This window comes from Mauremys reevesii, linkage group 1 (assembly GCF_016161935.1).
Source record: "Mauremys reevesii isolate NIE-2019 linkage group 1, ASM1616193v1, whole genome shotgun sequence".
Classification (NCBI taxonomy): Eukaryota; Metazoa; Chordata; order Testudines; family Geoemydidae; genus Mauremys; species Mauremys reevesii.
Window position 1 is genome coordinate 20,858,894 of NC_052623.1, and position 22,591 is coordinate 20,881,484.

General features: G+C 45.5%; 1 protein-coding gene across 7 annotated transcripts in view; it reads right to left on the reverse strand.

The window, feature by feature from the left end:
* GDPD4 (glycerophosphodiester phosphodiesterase domain containing 4) overlaps positions 1 to 22,591 on the reverse strand; it is a 51,091-nt gene that overhangs the window by 10,083 nt on the left and 18,417 nt on the right. For all 7 annotated transcript variants that reach the window (XM_039537749.1, XM_039537730.1, XM_039537733.1 and 4 more), the window contains 8 exons: positions 14,438 to 14,497; positions 12,478 to 12,576; positions 10,257 to 10,350; positions 7,000 to 7,145; positions 5,663 to 5,745; positions 3,566 to 3,716; positions 2,744 to 2,965; positions 816 to 973 (listed from right to left, as the gene is read on the reverse strand). In XM_039537749.1, the coding sequence (XP_039393683.1) occupies positions 816 to 973; positions 2,744 to 2,965; positions 3,566 to 3,716; positions 5,663 to 5,745; positions 7,000 to 7,145; positions 10,257 to 10,350; positions 12,478 to 12,576; positions 14,438 to 14,497 (1,013 nt within the window). The remainder of the gene's footprint in view (positions 1 to 815; positions 974 to 2,743; positions 2,966 to 3,565; positions 3,717 to 5,662; positions 5,746 to 6,999; positions 7,146 to 10,256; positions 10,351 to 12,477; positions 12,577 to 14,437; positions 14,498 to 22,591) is intronic.

Below are 22,591 nucleotides of genomic sequence, written 5' to 3' on the forward strand. Positions count from 1 at the left end.
CCCCAAAATAAAAGAGGCTGGCAAATGTCCGATGTGGGTCACCTCTTTTTGGAGGTGCGCTGGCCTGCCACCTTTGCGCCCTGGGAGCAGGAGTGCCGGAAGCTCCCTAGAAGTGAGGAGGCCACCGGCACCCGGACCCATGGCCCTGCCCCCCCGCTCCACCCCGCCCCTCCCTCATGAGACCCTGCTTGTGCTCTCCCTCCTCCCCACCCGTGGCCTCTTCCCACCCCCACTCTGATTCTTCCCCCAAGGCGCCGCCCACTGCTTGTGTCTCTCCACCCCCTCCCCCATGTCGCTTGCCCTTAAAATGGCAGGGGTGGGGCCGTGGGGGAAGAGACGGCGCGAGGGCAGGGCCTTGGAGGGAAGAAGCAGAGTGGGGCAGGGCCTCGGGGGAAGAGGCCAGGCGGGGCAGGGCCTTGGGGAAGAGTGCAGATGTGGCCACGGGGGGTGGAGGGGAAGGGGTGGAGCGCAGGCAGGGCCTCAAAGGCGGAGGGGTGAATCAGGGGGTGGGACCACGGTCCAAGTGCTGGTGACCCCCCACTTCTCGGAAGCTTCCAATGCTCCTGGAAGTAGCCTCCCCAAACAAAAGACTCATGCATCTCCCATGCAGATGCTCACCAGTTGGGACTGAGCTTGAGACTTTTATGGAGCTACTCCTGTAGTTAGGAGTAAGTACCAGGCTGTTATAGTCACTGGTGCCAATCACTAGAGGGAGCCATAACCACATGTACTAAACTGGCATATTACATGTGCAGTTTTTTTGCAATTCCACTGAAGTGTCTTGCCGCCTCTATGAGGCGTGTACAGCAACCTACCGGATATCTTCACTGGACATTGTAGAATAGACTAGATTGAGCTTCACAATATTGTCTCTCAATAGCTGATCAACTGGGGCCTTACTGGCCATGGTGTGCTGAAACCCGGGAGCTACAGCCTGAACAAAGGACCTCATAGTGTTGTCCAGCCACAGGACCTGTGAGTAACAACGGCAGCTAGTGAATTAACAGGGATATTCCTGAACAGCCCCTTGTCTTCTACGTAATCCCATAATACGAGGAAAGAGGGGAATCACGCAATAACATGCCAGGTACATTCAAACACAGGTCAGCTCTGATTCTGCAGTGGGTAAATTTAAAATAAAAACACACGCTCAAATACTACAGCGATATGACTTAGGCTGTTCTGTCAATGGGCCTGTGGAACTCCTTGCTACAGGAGGCCAGGCAGTCAGATACTGGATCTGGAGCTTTAAAAGCACTGGATAATTTTACAGACCAATATTTGTATTTATACCTGCTAAAATAAGGGAAATCAAATGCAGTTCCTCAGAGGACGATCACCACAGTGTCACGAAGGAACCCGAATCCCCTTGCTGCAGTAAAGCAGTGCACATCTGGCCAGGAACATTACAGGGATTTTAACCTCTCCCAGGAGCCTCCGACACTGATCATTAACAGAAGCTACATTTGTCAGAATACTTGGTACTTCTGTAGTACCCTCCATCCAAAGCTCTCTGGGCACTTTTGCCCCCACACAGCCTGCTCAGATGGGTAACTATTGAATTTAGTCCCCACGCAGCCTGATGAGATGGACACCTATTGAAATATGTCTTTGGCTCCTTGGAAGTTTGCACTTGTTATTGGTGCACACCACAGCAATACCTAACTGCACATGGCAAAAGCAGGGATAAAACCTGGATCCTCAGGCCCTTATCACACGAGGGCATAGAGAATCTCCATTAGCACTATAGGGCCTATGACACACAGGGAGTTCTAATCCCATACAGTAGATGGCAGCGGTAAACAGCTAGCTAATTCATTATGGCATTCATATCCCAAAATGACAGGGAGGGGTGGCACAGAGCCCTGTGTACACAAACTTTGTAGCCATAAGTCTCAACAGGTGATGGCAACTGGGCTCATAACCATGTCATTAAAGTGCTTAGCACAAAGGCCCTACCTACACAAAAGCTTCCCCCAGTGGAGCTGCACCCAGGGTGAATTACAGCTCGGCGTCACTCCACTGAAGCTCATAGAGGTACACCCATTGTGAGCTGCACCAGCTGGGAACTGGCCCAACTACTGAGATTGTTTTGGGAAGGGCAGAGAGGTGCAATCTAAATCCCAGGGCTGCCCTATCTGATTGTTTTACATGAACATGCGTCATGGAGTCCTGAGACTGACTGGGGGGTTCCTAGGTGCATTGGTAATATAAATAATCAAGAAAAGATGAGGAGCAACATTTAAGGCGACAATGGCAATGCTACTCTGCAGTCATGGGGCCAGATCCTCAACTAGTGTAAACGGAGCTACACCAGTTTACACCAGCTGAGGATCTGGCCTTTGGTACTGAGCCTTCTACTGAGGGATCTCAAAGCAATTGGCAACCATTCATTCCGACTCAACACTTATCTTAAATCGTATAGCTAGCCTGGGGCTCGACTGCAGTACCCTACTCACACCTTCCCCCACGAGCAATCTCATTAAAATCAGTCGGATGATTTGAGATGGAACTATCCGGCATGGGGAAGGGTGTTACAATATGGCCTTGGGGAAATGCATTTTTATAATTGTGCTGGACTGGTCCCTGAATCAACTAGCCACCAGCGGGTGAATAAAATGTAATGAGCTAAGTCTTTCGTTGGTGAAGTCAGTAGAATGATGCTGATTTATGAGGATCTGGCCCAAAACTTCGATTCTAAAAACCACAACAAAGAGGAGAGGGAGGAGTGACAGCACCATACCAGATGAGGGTTAATCCCTGAGTCACGGATCACTTCCAGTGTTATATTGATCCAGGTGTTCCTGTAAGGATGTTTCTCTGGAGGGCGGTAGAGATCAAATATCACAAGTTTATTCGCACTGTCGGCAAGTCTCAGGAAATTACTTAGCTTGTAAATTGACTGATTCATTGCCAATTTTTGATCTGCACTTGACAGTGAGCCCATGCATGAAAATGGTGTGTCCTAAAAATAAATGAATACACAAGGAAATAAATAACAGTCAGACTGAGTTAGCTGCATACAAACAGTTCCTGTTTCTCTAAGGGGGAACTAGGCTAACATCGGCACTCAGTGGGATAAAAGAGTTCATTTTTCTTTGTTCCTCCTATATGTCGCTGGTATAAATATATGAGTCTCCATGTTCTCTCCCTTAACCCATAATTACATTTTAACCCCGGTTCTTTGACTCTATATATCAGTCTTGCAGCCACATTAAAAAAAGCTGGACTGGGTTTGAGAAGGGATTAATTCTGCAGCTGCTCTAAGGAGTAAATCATCAGGACATAAAAAGTGGGTGGACAGTCTCCCCTCTTCTGCCCCCTAGGGGTTGTGTCTATGCCTTGCATGAATAGCTTAGATCTTTCCTCCATCTCTGCTATGCAATTGCTAAGCCTGATAAAGAACCACAGTTACATAAACTAGTAAACAAAAATACACTTCTGTGCTGCTGCTTTCTGCATAATTATTGGGACTGATCCCAGGACTCCCACTGAGTTTGGATCAGGACCATAGCACATATCCCTTGAAGCAGGCACTTTAAGAAAGACCTCTGAACAATCTTACCTTGAGGAACCACTTTCCTGCGTTCAGCTGTTCTAGGGCATCCCAGGAAAACAGTGCAGCGTTCTGAGTGGAGTTACTGGGAAAGACCTCCCGGATGTTTGTTGTCCTCTGTAAATTGCTGTCGTGCATCAGGAAGGGGATCCCATCATAGCTATGATAAAAGGAGAGGGCTCTTCACAACACAGACAACATTCAAAACATGAGCACGGTACAGGAAGGCCAAAATTATATGGAGGGCCCTGTCAAATTCACAGCCATGAAAAACACGTCATGGACCATGAAATCTGGTCTCACCCCATGAAATCTGGTCTTTTGTGGGCTTTTACCCTATACTATACAGATTTCACAGGGGAGACCAGTGTTTCTCAGATTGCGGGTCCTGACCCAAAAGGGAGTTGCAGGGGGATTGCAAGGTTATTTTAGAGGCATTACAGTATTGCCACCCTAATTTCTGTGCTGCCTTTAGAGCTGGGCAGCTGGAGAGTGGCAGATGGTGGCGGGGCGCCCAGCTCTGAAGGCAGCACAGCTGCCATCAGCAGTGCAAAAGTAAGGGTACCAATACCACAACCGCCCCCTAAAATAACCTTGTGACTCCCCTCCCACACAACTCCTTTTTGGATCAGGACCCCTACAATTACAGTACAGTGAAATTTCAGATTTAAATAGCTGAAATAATGAAATATACGATTTTTAAAAGGCTTTGACTGTGCAATTGACCAAAATGGACCAAGAATTTGGTAGAGCCCTAATTATACATGAAGCACATTAATAAAAGGACACCCTCTGGAAAATGACACCTAGAGTAGAATGCATTATCCCATAAGCAGTCGCGTGGGACAGGACACTAGACTACTCTATGTCTACACTGCAATCAAGGGTGAGAATGCAGCATATGTAGACATACCCAAGCTAGCTTTGATCTGGCTAGGTGAACCAACAACAGCAGTGAAGCCACAGCAGCATGGGCTACACAAGCCCGTGTGGGACCCTGGGTAAATACTTGTGTGGCTAACCCATGCAGCTGCTCCTACTGCCGTGACTTCAATACTATTGTTATTCAAACTAGCTAGATTAAAGCAAGCTCAGGTAGTGCTAGATGTTTCAGCCATACTTCTGACTGCAGTGTAGACATACCCTGGGAGTCAGGAAACTTGGGTTCTATTCCCAGCTCTGCCACTTGCCTGCAGTGTGACCTTGGAGAGGTCACATCTCCCTATGCCTCAGTTTCCCCATCTATAAAATGGAAATAATGATACTCAGATCTGACATCTCAAGAAGAAATACAGCAAAGACCATGTGCCAGGTTCTTCTCTAGTGCCCACCAGCATAATTCTGGAGTAGTTCTGTCAACTTCAGTGGCGCAATGCTGGATTTACAGTGGTGTAAGCAAGAGCTGAATTTTACCCTTTTCAAAGCCCTGGCTCAGCTAAGCACTTGGGCATGTGCTTCAGTGCTTTGCTGATTTGGGGGGCCTATATTCATACCTTCCACAGTGCTACATAAACACCAAAAGCCGATCACCCTACCCAACAGTATAAGGGCAATGATTCCAACTCGGACTGGCATGTCAAGATCCTGGCAGTAACTAATACAATGCTCTCGTATGCCTTTATAATTGCAAGCAACTTGGCTGTGCTCTCTGCACCTCATCCAAATCTCACTGAGGTTTGTAAGATCATTAGGCTAGAGATCTGTCTTCTGTGTGTTTTCTGTAATGTGTCGAACATACTCGGATGCACGATAAAGTAATTATTCCTTATACTCCTCGGTCTGTCTGTATCTGCTGTTTTATGCTTAGATTGTAAGCTCTTTAGGTCAGGGACCATCTCTTTGCTCTGTATTTTTGCACAGTGCCTATCACAATGGGCTTCTGGTCCATGACGAGGGCTCTTAGGCACTACATAATACAAATAATAAATCAATACCAGAGTCCCAGTGTGACAGTGGCAACAGGCCCGACATGCAGTTGTGTCAAACTGCTAGTTGAAAAGGATTGGATGTAGCCTATCAGGTGTTGATTGCCTGTATCTGTGTCGTATCAAAGTGAAATCTTAGCCAGAGGAAGTTTCACACTGAGACACGGTGCTTCCCCCTTACCTAATTGTGACGTCTGTCTCAAGCCCATCCCCACCGTGGTCAATGGTCTTCTGAAATGACATCTCCGTGTTTTCTGGAGCCAGCTAGGAAGAAGACATAAAGGAATGCCAGTTTCGACAAGCGCCAGATGACTCCCAAGGATCCTTTCAGTTTCCTGGTAACCACCCCTGCTGCCCCACCCCCCTGGGATAGCCAGTAAAGGTCACTTTGTGCAACAGCTGAAAATCTGTTTTACTGGCTTCATGTCTTTAGGTCCCATCAGGACTCTAGGAGCATCCAGCAACATCTACAAATCTCCTGGAGGGCACGGCAAGCCCCAAACCATCAAGCTCTTCAGTCAGTCGATAACAGAGTAGGAGGCTTTGTTCACGTTACAATCCTCCTTGAATCAGTACGTTTGAGGCAGAGTTTGACTGCACCTCTAACCCTTCCTCTTTCTCTGTTGCTGTTGACAGTATCCCCGCTCTTCCCATTATACAGGCTTGTAGCCCAGGGGTCAACTTTGGCTATTTCATCACAAATCCAGGCTCTCACCGAATCATGGTGCTTCTTTTAAATGCCTTCTTTCCGCTCAGCTCCAACCACCAAGATGAGAGTCTGCCCTCTAGTTATCTCAAGCCTTGACTACCATAACCTGCACCTCCCCAGCCTACCACTCAGCCACCCAAATCATCTTCACACCACACCTCTGCCTTCCTCCACCTACTTCACTGGCTTCTTAAATTCTTCCACACAAGTTTTATGCTTCTCATCATCACCTTAAATGGTCTTCCATGGAGGTTAAGTCCATTAATGGCTATTAGCCAGGATGGGTAAGGGATGGTGTCCCTAGACGGTTTGTCAGATGGTGGAGATGGATGGCCGGGGAGAGATCACTTGATCAATATCTGTTACGTTCGCTCCCTCTGGGGCACCTGGCATTGGCCACTGTCAGTAGACAGGCTACTGGGCCAGATGGACCTTTGGTCTGACCCAGTACGGCTGTTCTTATATTCTTACGTGCTTATGTTCCAGCTTCTGCCTCATTCTCATGCTGTGAACTATCCATGGATAATACTTTGCCCAAAAGTCACTCTGAACTGTTCCCTTTGTCTCCTTTGCTTACTTCCACACTACCCACAATGCCTATATTCTTTGACCTGCATCATCAGAAAGCTCTGGCGCACTGATGGTGCATGGTAATGAAATCATGAGGACTTTTTCTGCATGCAAATCGAAAACAAAATAGAGTCCCTTTATGCCCTCAGAGGCTGACTGCATAGCTCTTGGGGTGAGGGTGGGGAATCTGCAATACAGGTCATGAAAGAATGATACCAAATGTCTTCCCCCAGACCTACCATTGGTGCTCCTCTGTGTCCAATGAGGGCTGGTTTGGGGCCCAGAGTCCCCACCTCTCTGATGCAGGGGGAATACATCCCCAGAGGTATCAAGAAAAGAAGGACAAGGATAGCCAGGTATGGACCAATAATTATTGCCTGAATCACTGAAAGAAGAGGAAGGCTAAAGTTAATTAATTTGATAACTTATGATTTTGCCCCAGGGCTTGACTTGCATCAGAGCTGTTTGCCTCTTGAGCCAAGTCTGGTGTTCTGAATCACTAAATCCTTCCCATCAGTCAATCCCCTTTTCTGTACCCCATGCATCTCTCCAAACTATGCCCTGTGCCAGTCTGTCTAGTGGTCAGAGCAGATAACTGGGATCCAGCACGGCTGGGCCATATTTCTGGTTTGTCTCCTAACTTGCTGTGGCACCTTCAGGAAGTCACAGTCTGTGCCTCAGTTTCACTATCTGTAAATGTGGATGTAATAAGATTTACTCAGCTTCACAGGAAAGAGCCTGAGAAGGTCAACGCTGTTTGCAATAAAGGCGAAATATTATTTATTGTTAGATGGATGATATGGTACGAGGCATTTAAAAGTTTCATTTACACTCAAAAGCAAGATGATGCAGCGAGGAGCTTTCTCTGCATCACTGTCTTTGTGCATCCTAGAGGGCGAACGCATCCCTTTTAATTCAGCTCCTTAACCATGGTTTTCCACAGCAGGACTCATTTTTACCTAGGTAGATTGACCTGCTATGGATCTCAGCTCCATGGTTTTCCTCAGGCTGTGTAGTTCAGAAGTCTGCCTATCCATACATCTAGATGTGGCCCATCACTCTGGCCACCTCAGTGTGCAACTATTTGGGGATTTTCACTAGAGATAAGAAAATAGCGCCTCTGAGAAGTTATTGCCTATGAGCCAAGCTTCCCGTTAGGTACAATACCTTGGAGAGCATCCCATTCCCCACCCCAGGCATGCTGTCACAGTGAGACCACTTTGGATGTACCCTGTGGGGATTCCTACAAAGGCACCATACTGACTGAAATCCCTACAGTGCAGTGGAAGCTACATTCAAGCCAACCGTGTCTGTGTTCCACATTGTCAAGGTTCCTTCCCCACTCTGAACTCTAGGGTACAGATGTAGGGACCTGCATGAGAACCTCTAAGCTTAATTACCAGCTTAGATCTGGTTTTACTGCCACCACTCAAATCATTTAAGAGTTATTTGGGAAACTCTGTCTACCTTCCCCCAGATTATCTCCCTCTCAGTAGCCTTGAGAGACTTCTCCACCAAGTTCCTGGTGAACACAGATCCAAACCCCTGGATCTTAAAACAAGGAGAAATTAACCATTCCCCCTCTTTTCCCCCCACCAGTTCCTGGTGAGTGCAGATCCAACCCCCTTGGATCTTAAAACAAGGAAAAATCAATCCGGTTCTTAAAAAAGAAGGCTTTTAATTAAAGAAAGAAAGGTAAAAATCATCTCTGTAAAATCAGGATGGAAAATAACTTTACAGGGTAATCAGATTCTAAGAGCCCAGAGGAACCCCCTCTAGCCTTAGGTTCAAAGTTACAGCAAACAGAGGTAAATCCTCTTAGCAAAAAGGAACATTTACAAGTTGAGAAAACAAAGATAAAACTAACATGCCTTGCCTGGCTGTTACTTACAAGTTTGAAAGATGGTTCAGAAAGATTTGGAGAGCCTGGACTGATGTCTGGTTCCTCTTAGTCCCAAGAGCGAACAACCCCCAAATCAAAGAGCACAAACAAAAGTCTTCCCCCCACCAAGATTTGAAAGTATCTTGTCCCCTTACTGCTCCTTTGGGTCAGGTGTCAGCCAGGTTACCTGAGCTTCTTAACCCTTTACAGGTAAAAGGATTTTGGTGTCTCTGGCCAGGAGGGATTTTATAATATAGTACACAGGAGGGCTGTTCCCTTCCCTTTATAGTTATGACACACATTGTCTCCCATCAGCTGAGGTTCTTATTGCAGAGAAGTGGCGTCGGGAGAGGTGAACCAGGAGTTTGCACATACTGTATGAGTACCGCATTTTAGATACAAATTAACATCTACTGTGAGGGTGGGTGTCAAACTGAATAGCACCAGTGAGAGCTGCAAAGATCAGGGGCTCCAGTGTGAATGTTCAACATCTGCATTTGCTTTGGATACTGTCGTTGAGTAATGCTCACAACACCCCTGGCAAGGAGGCAAATAAGTGTAACCGTTTTGCAGGAGAGGAAGGTGAGTCAGAGAGAGAGAGAGAGAGAGAGAGAGTGCCAGGGCCAGGATTCATATTCAGGAGTTACTGACACCTGGGCCTGCCCTTACACTCCTAGACAACACTTCTCTGAACTGCACATCAGTCCTTGGAACATTCCAATAGAGGGGGGGAAGTGTCCTCACTAGCGCATCGAGCTTCCCTGCCATACTAAGGATGACACCAGGGACTACAGTCACTTGCTCCATCTCAGGTGGGTTCTTCCGAAAGCCTCTTCTATAATGTGGAGTGACTGGACAGGCTTTCAGAAGAACCCGCTTGAGACAGGATTGTAAGCAAGAGCCAGACACGGAAGAGGATTGGCAGCCTTTCCCGCCAGGCTTACAGTTCTAGCCCCCTTTCCGGACATGCCTGAGAACATCAGGGCTTGTGCTAACCCCACTCAGGCATGAAAGATTTGCAAAACAAAGGGGCAATTATGACCTTAATGCTTGTCACCGTGCGGAAAGCCATGGCAGAGAGAGAAAGCATTGTTGCTGCCAGGTTTAAAATTCAAAGATGCAATTATTCCTTTGTCGTGGGTTATGGCAGGCATGGGGAGTTGCAAATATTACAGCATCCTAAGTATTAGACACAGGGGACAGTCTGGGTGACCTAATTTCTAACAGAGCAGTTTGTTTTCTTATGATGTCAGTCACAGTGTTTCTTATGTAAGGAGCAAGGTTCTCCTCAGGTCCCAAGAAAGAGTGAGGCTGTTATTTTCTGAGAGCCTGTCATGTGTTCAGTGCCGTCCGTCCAAGCTAGAGACACAGCCCAGCCTCCAAGGAATCGATCCTCTGGAGACAATACAGATCGGACAGGCTGGACACCCCTCGCTCAAATCTGTGGAATTTCTAACTTGCTAACAGGCTTTGAGGAAGAAGCATGTTTTACGGTGCTGCTGTTTGTGTGAAGGACGGATGTGGGGGAGAAATGGACTCCCATTTGCACAAAGCAGAGCACAGAGGTTCCAGGTGGAGGCTGCACCTGTAGAGCATAACGCAGAGCTACTGTACCTTTTTTATGCGTTCGGAAGGCATGCAAAGCCACTGGCCAAGACAGAAGGACCATGGCTGCTATTGCACCTATGTGGAGATAGGGAGCTGTGACCTGGAAGGGAGACAAGAGGATTGCTGCGAAAAGCCAATTTATGGAAACGAACAGCTCTCCTAATACTGACATAGTCGAGCTAGCGCACCACACGTAAGGGTTACTGCTAGAGGGACAGGCAGTTTTCCCCCAATCTTACACTTGGCTTGGGCCCTTTGAGAACTTGGTGGCAGGTCAGCTGAAGTATACTGATGTGATCCTCAAGAGTCCATCAAGCCTGCTCCTGAGTCAGCCAAAGAGGATGCAGGATAGCAATGCAAGGCACTCCTTTCCCCCTGGGGGCTGAGTGCACCATCCTGAACTCAACGTCTTCTCTCAGTCTTGGTTCTTATATGGCCCCTCATCACCGTAGTACCTGAGTGTCTTCCACCAGGCAGTCAGGCCATTCCCGCTAGGGTCAGTTTCAACACTACATTATGAGCATCACCAGTTATGCAGATCAGACCACTATTAAACATGAATGGTAATGTTTAGTATCCAACTGTCCTATCATACTAGCTAGTATAACTGCAGCAGCTGATTACTCCAATATGCGTCGAATCCTTTTTCCAATCTCGTTAGACTACTTTATTAGCCTCACTCATATTCTGCAACAGCCAGTTCCACAAATTAATAATGTACTTCATAAGAAGTGTTTACTCTTATTTATTTAAACAAAGCACTTGATCTCAGACTAAAGGGTTTAGGTCCATTGTATTTAGAGCTAATTGTATTTCTATTTATTTCTTTGTTTCAGCTTCAAATTTGTAACCTTGGGAATATTCTTCATGCTTTACTAACACCAAATAACTGATTTATCAGATTATTATTTCTGAAGGACAGCCCTAGCAATTGTAATTGATTTCTTTGACTGTAAAGGTTAAACAAGCACTGAAAAGCTCAGATGCTTCTCTGAATTTATCATAAATGTGCAAAAGTGGGATGGAAATCTGAAAGAAATATGCTGGGTTTTGGCCCAATGGGAAATATTGGGCAAGATTTTCCACTGAGTTGTATGCTGGTATGACTCCATTAAAGTCAAGGGAGTCACTCCAGCAAAAAACTAGAGTAAAAATCAATCTGACCCATAGTGAAACCTGAAATTACCAAGGTATATGGTAGGGAAAAAACATTATCCAAATGTAACATGGTTGTATGTTGCATCCACAGAAGCACCAAAGCAGTCCTAGCCATTTTGCCAGCCATGGTAGAAAATGTTTTTAACACCTTCCTCATGCCCAGCAGCCAAGCAAAACAAATAACAAAACCAAAAAAAAAGAAGAAAAACTCAGTCAGCCAATCGGTTGAGGACAGGGGAAGAGAAAGGCTGGCCAAAAATGCCCGGCAGCACAGCGGTGTGGTGGCGTTCCCTGGAAGTTGGCACCCATGGTGACGGCCCTGTTTGCCTGCCCTAGAACTGGCCATCTGCATCCCTCTGCTGGCTAATCCATATACAAAATAACAGCCTACTATGGATGAAAGCTAATGGAGTTTCTCCTTTAGCTGAAGCGGTAGAGGTGTCTCCAGCACTAGTTTCAAACTCTCCTGACAGATTGTGGAAGGAATCGTTGCATAAACATTGACAAAAACTTTTTAATAACATTTTAGTTCAAGTTTGATTCCAGAAATAGATAACAGTGGATGCTGGCTCATTTTTTCTGAACAAGTTTAATCCAATCCTATTTCTGAACCCAGGGACATTTGATGGAAGATATTTTCTAGAGCTGGCCCATAAATGCTATTTTCCTATCACAGGAAATTTTGATATTTCAGAATTAGTTTCTATTCCAGATCAGAACAGAAAGTGGAAATAAAAAATATCACACAACAAAAAATTCTAAAAGGTTTGAATTGTAAACATGGAAACAATATTTTTGATCAAAACAATTCAGCATTTCAAAATGAAAAATGGAGTTTCTGATTGACATTCTGAAACTAAACAAAATTTTTCATCCCCATTTCCCTGAATCAGAATTTAAAAAAAAAAAAGTAGTCACAATTTCTATTTTGATGACACCGCATCCCTGCCAGAAAAATTGTTTGTGAAAAAAAATCAGGTGTTTCCATATTTTCCATCTATTTCCAGTCAAGGCTTTTGTTAACAAGTTGTCTTTTTTTTTTTTTTATGTAGAGCTTCCATGATCTTACCTGCAATGACAGGCGGACAGTTTTCCATCGAACTCTCCACAGTTTAGAAAATACACTGATGCCAGCTATGGAGAAGCCCAATACCAAAAAAGTTCCAATCTGCAGAGACAAATAGGATATTGCCTGGCTTCAGAATTAGTGTATGACAATTGCAATTCATATTTTTGAGTATATGACCCTTAGCTACTCTTGCATGTGGGTTATAAAGATGACTTGGATTCCATAGGTATAGAGTATTTTCTATGTGGCGTGATCTTTCTGAGCTTGATCATCTGAACTGACCTAGTTGAATTAGGTTAGGTCTACACTACATTGTAAATCTGGCCTCAGACTCAGGTTTGAACCCAAATGGACCCCAACCGTTCACACACAAATCTTTCGGACTCAGGTCAGCCAGCACTCAGGACCCAGGTCCTAATACCCAGCTGGGGGAGGAAGGGTCCAAGCCCGAGTCCCTCTGCGCCTGGGATCCAGGCCCTGTCATTTTTCAGTGTGGACACAGCTCAAGCAGCAGAGTCAGAAGGATGGCCGTCAGACCCCCCAGGTCCAGCAATCGTAAACCCAGGTTTACAATGCAGTGTGGACACTCAAGCATAGCCTGGAAACACCAAGTCCACAGACCTGGGTTTACAATTCAGTGTAGACATACTCTTAGAGGCAAAGAGACCTCTAAGGAGAAACACTGAGTGACAGATCTGTCATCTCTGTGGTCAGGGATGCTACCCCATGTTCTGGGTGTGCCTAAGCCTCTGACTGCCAGATGCTGGGACTGGATGGTAGGGGATGGATCAATTGATATTTGGCCTGTTCTGTTCATTCCTTCTGAAGCACCTGGCATTGGCTATTGCTGGAAGATAGAATACTGGGCTAGATGGACCTAAGGCATGTCAGTGCTGCAATGTAAATGCAGGGTTCACACTCCGGCTCAAGCCTAACCCCCTTTCCGTATACACACCAATCACAGTAACCCAGGGTTTGGACCCAAGGCCCCAGGACTCCAGGGGGGTGGAGGGTCCGAGCCTGACTCAAACTGGTAGCCAGGGTTCAAGCCCTATTGCTTTGCAGCATAGACGCAGCTCCACTGGGAGTCTGCCCTGGGAATCTGCCAAAAGTATCCCATAATCCCACGGGGCAACTTTCTTTGTTCTCCAGACAGTCAAGTTTGGTGGATAGTCCAGTTTTCCCATGCTGTACTATAAAGAAAGGGCTAGAGCGGCCACATTTGGGGATGGCGCTAGGAAGTCTGGGATATGGGTGGTTGGACTTGGGCCTGCATAACGTGTACATGCTGGAGCCCCAGGCTGGAATCCAAGTTTCAACAATTCCTAACCTGGAGTTACAAATGAGTGTAGATTCTCAAGCCCTAGGTTAACAAACCCAGGGTCGGCTAACCCCAGTTCTACTAACCCTGGGCTTACATTCCAGTGTAGACATGCCTGCTATTAGCTGGCTCAAGGCATCACAATGTCATAAACTCAAATTATGAGGGGTTGCTAATATCATCTGTAATCCATCCTGATTTTTTTCAGTCTCTGGATGATTTTACCAGTGAATGTTTAGGGTTGGATTGGCTGACTTGGAGAATTACATGCTCTGTCTACCCAGGAGCAGATACAAAAATGATCAGTAGCAGTACACACTTCCTCATGCTGCTCCCCACCACATGTACTCCTAAATCAGTTGGATTTAAGAGCACTAATTCTCACTTTCTGTCGGTAGAGATGTCAGCCATTTTGTTTACAGAGTCACTGCAGCCAGTTACACAGGAGATGCATACATTGTGCTCTCTCCTGAAGCCTTTCCTTTTGTTTTTGTTGTTTAAATTCCTTAACCTTGAAGAGAATAGTCATGTTAGACTGAAAATGTGTTTTGGTCTTTGGGTAGGGAACCATCCCATCATTAACCTTAATTGTTGTAAAGTGTGGATACAAAAGTGGCTGGAATGACTCAAATATCCCACCTTGTGACTCCAGTGCAGGTACAACTGCTGACCTTCTGATAGCAAACACACTGCTAGAACCTGGGAAATCAAATGGAAAACCATCATATTATAACATGGTTAAACACTGCCCAGTGACTTCAGTCCTCAGGATCAGAGATCTGCGAAGGCAGATGTAGAATTATATCGCATAGAAAAGTCACTTTGAATGAAAATTCCCAAATCTGATATTGCACAAGGAGGAACCATCTATGTGCTATACCAACAGCATTAAGAAATAAGGATAACAGGAATGGAACTATTCTTTCCCCTTCTACTGAATTTAGAGGTCCTATGTCCTATTGCTTAACCGCAGGGTGGTTAGAGGCACATTATCCATGCAGTAGATTTGACTGGATACAATCAGTTTCCAGTGGGAAGAAATTTAAACAATACATTATTGTGATGGGATTGGGTGAAACCTGTTTGAAACTGGTGAGCATGACAACAGCTGCCCTTCAGACAGGGTAATGGTAAAAAGCAATTACGTTCCTTTACGCAATAGAGAGCTGAAAGAATAGGAGCTACCACCCAAAACACGGGCCAGCTGGTCAGGAATCTGAGCTCTGTGTGTGTGTGTTTGTGTGTGTGTGTGTGTGAGAGAGAGAGAGAGAGAAAAGCAGGAACACCATAGCAGCACACATAGAAGACGTCAAGGAAGCAACAGACACAACCAGAGGCACTTTTGTGGGAAAAAGCTAAGAGCTTTTGGGCAGAGTGAAGGCTGGAAAGGGGCTTGAAATTGTGAGCAAAGAAACATGAGTCTTACTGCGTTCAGGGAAAGAGGACTTTGTGTACATTCTTTGTAACAACACAGGATTGCATCAAAGAAATACCTAACATCTATTTCTCTTCCTAGTGGAAACAAACCCCAAGGCCACAAATATTGGTTCACCACTAGGGTCAAAAAGGGGAAGCAACATTCTGCCACGCAAATGGGTAACATCTTATCAGAAAGCAGGCACCTCTAGCAGCATGATAGAAACCCAAGGAAAGAATATGTTCTGATGTGAAACATTCGTATCAGCTATTCTAAACCTGGTTAAAAACACGCCAGCGCAAAATTTTCCCTTTATTACAGGATAGATCCTGAACGTGAAAGATTCTATGCAGGTATTTCAAGTGGTGGAGCACAGAACTCACAGCCCAGCAGGCGAGGTTACCAGGATGCCTTTATGCCACCTTTCATGCCCCTAGGAATAATTTAGGATGAATGGGGAGCAGTCTTAAGTTATGGCCGTCCCAAGCTGCTTAAAGACACCCCCTCCTATCCCTGTGCACATCCCCCTGAACCAGAGCTTATGAGGGAATGTGCATAATACATCCATAAGCTGTCCTGTCCAGGCCCTGGGCCAAGGGGAATTCTGTGCTAGCTGGATGCACAGCTTCTATGGCAGGACCACGGGGGGGGGCTGGACTTCACCTACTATCAGAAGATAGTGCAGGTCACTTGGGATCCAATGAAAAACACTCCCAGGGTGGAATTTCAGTGGGCTGTAGGTGCCTAAATACTCTTGTGAATCCTACCCTCAGTGTTTCCAGGATGACGTTGCTTGTAAATCAGTGCTATTGAGCCAAAGAAGGGATTTTAAATGCACATGCAATCAGAAAGAGGAGCAAGAGAGTATAGTAAATACAAATCAGAATCTCAAGCGCTCGTTGAAATGGGAGCCTCTTTGAATCAAACCCTGCACTCAATCTGTAAAGACTGTTACTGTAGTTCACAGGGAATCAAATTACTGCAAAGTAATTTCATCCAGCCCAGTGTAGATGAGTCATTCTAGAAACAGGGCTCTAGTCTCCTCTAAGCAGGGCTACAAATATGTGGGCATTGCCTGAAATATACCCAGACATTCATGGTCCTTAAGTAGATTCAAATATCCATTGATCTGCCTCCCTGTGATGTAATTTCTTCACATACCACCCCAAGAAGGAGTACATCATAAGAACGGCCATACTGGGTCAGACCAAAGGTCCATCTACACCAGTATCCTGTCTTCCGACAATGGCCAATGCCAGGTGCCCCAGAGAAAATGAATAGAACAGGTAATCATCAAGTGATCCGTGTCCTGTCACCTATTCCCAGCTTCTGGCAAACAGAGGCTAGGGACACCATCCCTGCCCATCCTGGCTAATAGCCATTGATAGACCTGTCCTCCAAGAATTTATCTAGTTCTTTTTTGAACCCTGTTATAGTCTTGGCCTTCACAACATCCTCTGGCAAGGAGTTCCACAGATTGACTGTGCATTGTGTGAAAAAAAAATTCCTTTTGTTTGTTTTAAACCTGCTGCCTATTAATTTCATTTGGTGACCCCTAGTTCTTGTGTTGTGAGAAGGAGTAAATAGCACTTCCTTATTTACTTTCTCCATACTGGTCATGATTTTATAGACCTCTGTCATATCCCCCCCATAGTCATCTCCTTTCCAAGCTGAAAAGTCCCAGTCTTATGAATAGGGAGCAGTCTTATAAGTATGTTGACTAGGACTGGTCCCAGTACAAACCCCTGGGGGACACCACTATTAAATACCTCTCCCCATTCTGAAAACTGACCATTTATTTCTACCCTTTGTTTCCTATCTTTTAACCAGTTACCAAACCATGAGAGGACCTTTCCTCTTATCCCATGACAGCTTAGGAATGCCATCATAGTGCAAGCGTATTTTTATCAATAATATCTGTGGTCATACATGTAAAGATAAAGATAAATCAGAATTCATCCTTCAGGGCCTAAGCTGATCTCCTTTGGGAGACAGGAAGAAACTCTTCCTATTTGGCAGTTGGACTATGAATGAACTATGTTCATTGGGGGAGGCAGGTGAGCGATGAACCAAAGGGCTGAAGTGATCAGGCATATCCCTAACCTTAACCCTAAACTATTGAGTTTCCAGTGCTCTGACGTAGTTAGCGTACATTTCCTTCGCCCATTCTGTGTGGCAGAATGTGTCATCTGTGAAGTCTCATCCCCCTCCTCCATCAAATTGCTCCCCCAAATCCACCCATTGGGTGTGCTCTAATGTCCACACTGGCTGGAGCTTGTGTGTTTGATGTATTGCACATATATCTGTATGGTGTGACTGCGAGGTCTTTCAGGCTGCATCAGCTCTTCTGCTATTATTATACCAGTAGGTATATTTCTATGGTACCGGGTATATCTACAGTGCTATGTTAATAGAATAAATTATACATTATAATTAATAAAAGCACCCTGTACCAGAAGTGGAGTGTTCAGTACCAGGAACGATAAGTACAAGCAAGACATCACACCTTGTACCATGATAACCACCCCATCTTCAGACTAGCCATTCACAGGACCTCTTACCAACCCGCAGGGCATATTCCTAATCCTGATTTATGTGCAACCTCATTGCAGTAGATGAAGACGCAGAGGAAGGACCAGTCCCAATCTCTCTAATCAAGGCCAGTTTCAGCCTTTGAACTAAACTTTGATCGGATTTATACCCCAGTAGCTTTTTGGGATTATTCAAGATGTAAATCAGGGCAGATTAGAAAGCACTGAGCCAAATTCAGGTCTGATGTAAATGGTTGCTGCTCCTCTGATGTCTGATTGTCTATTTAAGTCAGCGGAGAAGCAATGGAAGTTTACATGCTGTCAGCACCAGCTCACTGTCTCCCGACCATAGTCTTATAACACTATTTTCTTCCCATCATGTCAGTTTGGAGTTGGAATATACACAGTTCAATATGACCCTAATCAGCCCTAATCTGCCTGACCACAGCTCCCTATTAACCAAAAGTCGGTCATGCTCCCTGATAGCAAATGTTCACTGTCCTCTACATACCCACTCATCCAAACCCACAAGCTTCTGGAGATTCCCGTTGTCTCAGTAACACAGCAGATCCATAAACCTGAGCACTGCTTGAACTACAGGCCTCAGTCCACCAGCTTAGATGCAGCAGAAGAACCATAAATGTCTCCATGTGGTGTAGCCACCAGAGGAGGACAAATAGCCACACTATGTTAGCATGTGGTTACATCTCCAAAACCCTTTGGTTGATCAGGTTTGTACTGGATATAGGAAAATATGATCTGCTGCCTTTAGCACCACTAAGACCTTTTTTCTTCTACCCAAGTCTGGAATTATACTGCAATTAGACCATCGCTATCCAGCTTTTGCGGCGGGGCGAGGCAGAGGAGAAAATTGTTCTGGGGAATGGATGGCTGTTGAATTAATTGATGCTGGATGTCTGGAAAAGTTACACTGAAGTGGACAGATGGAGAGAATCTTTGCAAAGACAGTAAGTGCTTTGTTGTGTGATGCTTTGCTCAGCTAGAGGGGGCTGGTGGAAAGAAGAAAGTTTGCTGCAGTGATTCAGAATAAGTGAGGAGAAGGCCAGGGCGCTGTGGTCAAGATTAGTCATTAAGGGAGATGACAAAACACTTCCAAACAAAACCAGTGCAACTAGAGCTGGCTACCAGTCACTACAGAATTGTTCCACTCAAACAAGAGCTTCAATGTGATCAGTTCTTGGATGGGACAAGCCATCAAGGTAGAACATCAAGGCAGAAACTTTGCTGATCTGCTTCCCTGCTGGAATCATGCGCATCACATGACTGGGAACAAATAGGCAACATGGCGGCTTTACTTGGAACCTTGGCCAAAAACACTTCCCTCAGAAATCTCACAGCTTTTTCCATGACAGAGACCATGGAAGTTCAAGTCAGCATAGTTCAAAGTCAAAATAAGACACTTTTCCCCTTCCCGCATCAGTTGGGGCAATTAACCATTGAAAAAGATTGCCAAGTGGAATGGTAAATCCTCCATCCCTTGGAATCTTTATGTCATGGCTGGATACCTTTCCTAAGGATATTCTAGAGTTCAACCACCAGTGGCTGGGCTAGACACAGGAATCATAGAATATCAGGGTTGGAAGGGACCTCAGGAGGTCATCTAGTCCAACCCCCTGCTCAAAGCAGCACCAATCCCCAACTCAATCCCCAAATTGCCCCTTCAAGGATTGAAGCCACAACCCTGGGTTTAACAAGCCAATGCTCAAACCACTGAGCTATCCCTCCTGCCCCATGGAAATTCTATAGCCAGTGTTATGCAGGTGGTCAAAGCAGATGATCATTATGGTCCCTTCTGGCCTTTCCAGCTATGAAATCTATTAGATCTCTCTCTTCATTGATCAGCATATTGATCTAGGTTGGTTCCGAAGTAGACCAGACCCAGGTAGGGAAACAAGTTTGGTTTACTGCAAAATATCATGTACTGCCTTCCATCAAGCACACAATTATGGCAATGAAGATATTTACAAGGGTAAGGTGTCAGAGTAAGATATACAGAACTATCCCTGTCTATGTTATCTACTAATTACAGAGAGTATTAGGAGCTTGAACTCCTGGGGCCTACCAGCAGCTCTGCCAGTGACTTCCTGCGTGTCCTTGGGCAAGTCATTTAACTTCCCTGGGCATCAGTTTGCCTGTCAAGCATAATATATTAAACTACCCCTCAGCACTGATGTGTTGAAAGGCTGGATGAATTAATTGCCCTGGAGATCTCTGGATGAAAGAACAGGATCATACCATCAGGAATACAGCTTTCTGGGAACACACATTCTTTGCCAGAGGACTGTTTTAGTTCTCTCACACATTTCCTCTTGACCCAGACCCAAAGACAGAACTGGACCCTACATTGCTGTACCAAGTCTCTTCTGCCCCTGGATGTTGCACTCACCCACGCTGCCTCTGTTGCTTCTTTTGCCATGGACAGGCACCCAGGAGGGGAGTATATTAGACAGGCAGGTAGAAAAGAGAATTCCTGGCCAGGGGAGGCAGGGCAGGCTCTGGTTGAGAGTCCCAATGAAGCCCCTTCCCCTGACCAGCCATATATTCTTCCTCCTCCCTGTCAATGTGCCTCCTATAGGTCTCCTCAAACTCTTCAGAACTGGACAATCCTGAGAGTTTAGTATTTTCCATTGTTCTGGAGGGTTAAAATGTGGCTTAACAGCCCTGGTTTTAGGCACATGTACTGCAAGGCACTGCTTGTCGCCCTGCAGCTTCAGAGACCCCAGACCCTGAGCCAATTCTCAGGCCACTCTAATTAATCCTCCTTCATACAGAAGAGACAAAATCTTGGCCAGTCATGCGCGCACATACACACACACATATACACTGGCAGCATCAGCAAGGCAGCTTCATTGCTTAAAGCTGATCTGGCAAAGGGAAATGTCAGTGTTGTGCTCTCTCTTTTACATGTTCAGGCTTTGTAAAGAAAACCTAGAATTCATTCTTACTATTATTTTTCCCAGAGTTTTTTAATCCTGGAAATCCTTAGACGTGTGATAAATGTCATGTCACATCTTCCCTGGCTTGGAAGTCCTACTGAATGGCTGTGGGAGCTTATTCATCCTTAACAGAGAGAGATTTTCTTCCAGCTGTTGGTTAGGCATGTGAGTTAAACAGGCATTAATAAAAAACAGCAAATGCAGAGGTTAAACGCTCTTGAAGAAAACCCTTTCATTTAATCAGGCTTCACCTTCCTGGGCAGCTCTGATAACATAGTCCTGCTAGTTTTCCAGTCCCCCATAGTATTTCTGCCTGGAAAAACAGGTAGACTAGACATGAGGCTCTAAAAGAAAAACTGCAACCACCAAAACACCCTCACACTTTTTGAGGTGGGAAGGAACCCTTCAGACTACATCTATAAACATAAAAAAACCCTCATAGACCAAAAAACCAAAAAGAGAGAGTGTGGCCACAAATCCATTTTATTTTCCTTCACCAGCCACTTTGAAGGCCAGGAGTCACCTCTTGGCAATGGCTCACAGCACTCACTGTATGGCCTTGGCCACACTAGAAAGTTGTCCCATTTTAACTAAATCGGTATAGTTAAAGGGGTAAACCTCCCCGATGTAGATCCAGTTATATCAGTATCGAGGTGCCTTATGCTGGGTACAGCTATTCCTGTATGAGAAGGAGAATAAGGCTTTGTCTATATTGCCAATTGAACAATAAAACTTTTGACGTTCCCAGGTGCTTAAAAAAGCCCCCTCGGGAAAGACAAGGCCGCGGCACGTGGCACGTGGCAGTGTAAATGGCTCATTGTCGACAGGAGCGCTCTCCTGTTGACAACGCAAACCCGGCTTGTAGGGGGTGGAAGTATTGTATTGGGAAAAGTGCCAACAAACAGCGTTTACACTGCCTGACTTTTAGCCACACACCCGTGTCACTAAAAGGCTTTGTCTATACTACACAGCTAAGCTATAAGGCACCTCTAGGGTGAAACCTTCTTAGGAGATGGAGGTTGATAGGTGTGAACTCACCCTTCAGTTAACAGAACTTCAATTAAGCCATGAGCCTCCCTAAGACAAAAGGTGTGTGAACCAGTCCACAAGTTTTTAGTGAGTATTGTTTTGTGTGGGTGGGTGGGAAGGCAGAATATAAAGAACAGGCAAGAAAGACTGGAAAGAGAGAGACAGCCTGAAGGAGCAGCTGAAAGCCCAGTGCCTGACACGGGAAGAAAGCTGGGAAGAGGTTTTTGGGTGAGGGGAGCAGGCTAAAAGAGTGCTCTTGGTGCTGTGAGCAAAAGGAGCTGTTTCCTGCTATTTGATTCCTTCTGAGTTCAGTGACACAGGACTTTGTACATTCTTCATACATAAACAAAACTGCAAAGACATACCTGATTACCACCAATTTCTACTCCCACCTGGAACACTCATAGGGCCCCAAACTTTGACTAGTCGCTTGGGTCAAAAGGTGCAACAATACCAATGGCCCCGTCTACACTTAAAAGGGTTTGCTAGTGTAGAGTTATACCGGCAACGCCCACTTTGCAGTGACACTTAAAACCAGGTGTCTCAAACTCCATTTACCTTAGGGTCAGGGCCAGTCCTCAAAAAATTACCCACCTAACCAACATAGTCATACTGTGTAGCCAGACCTAAGGCTTTGATACTGCAAGTCAATCTATTCCCAAAACTTGGGAATTCATGTCTCACCTTATAGAGCTGTCACACACTCAGAGATGCTTGTCAGTCAATGAACACAATCAGTGACCTATGCCCTGCAGCGGTTCAGCTGCATTATGCCCTTACAAAAATACTTTGGGGTCAGGGGTCAGAAAAGGTCTGGTTTAATAGTGGGCTCTGGCTGAAGCAGCTCTGGACAGTTAAG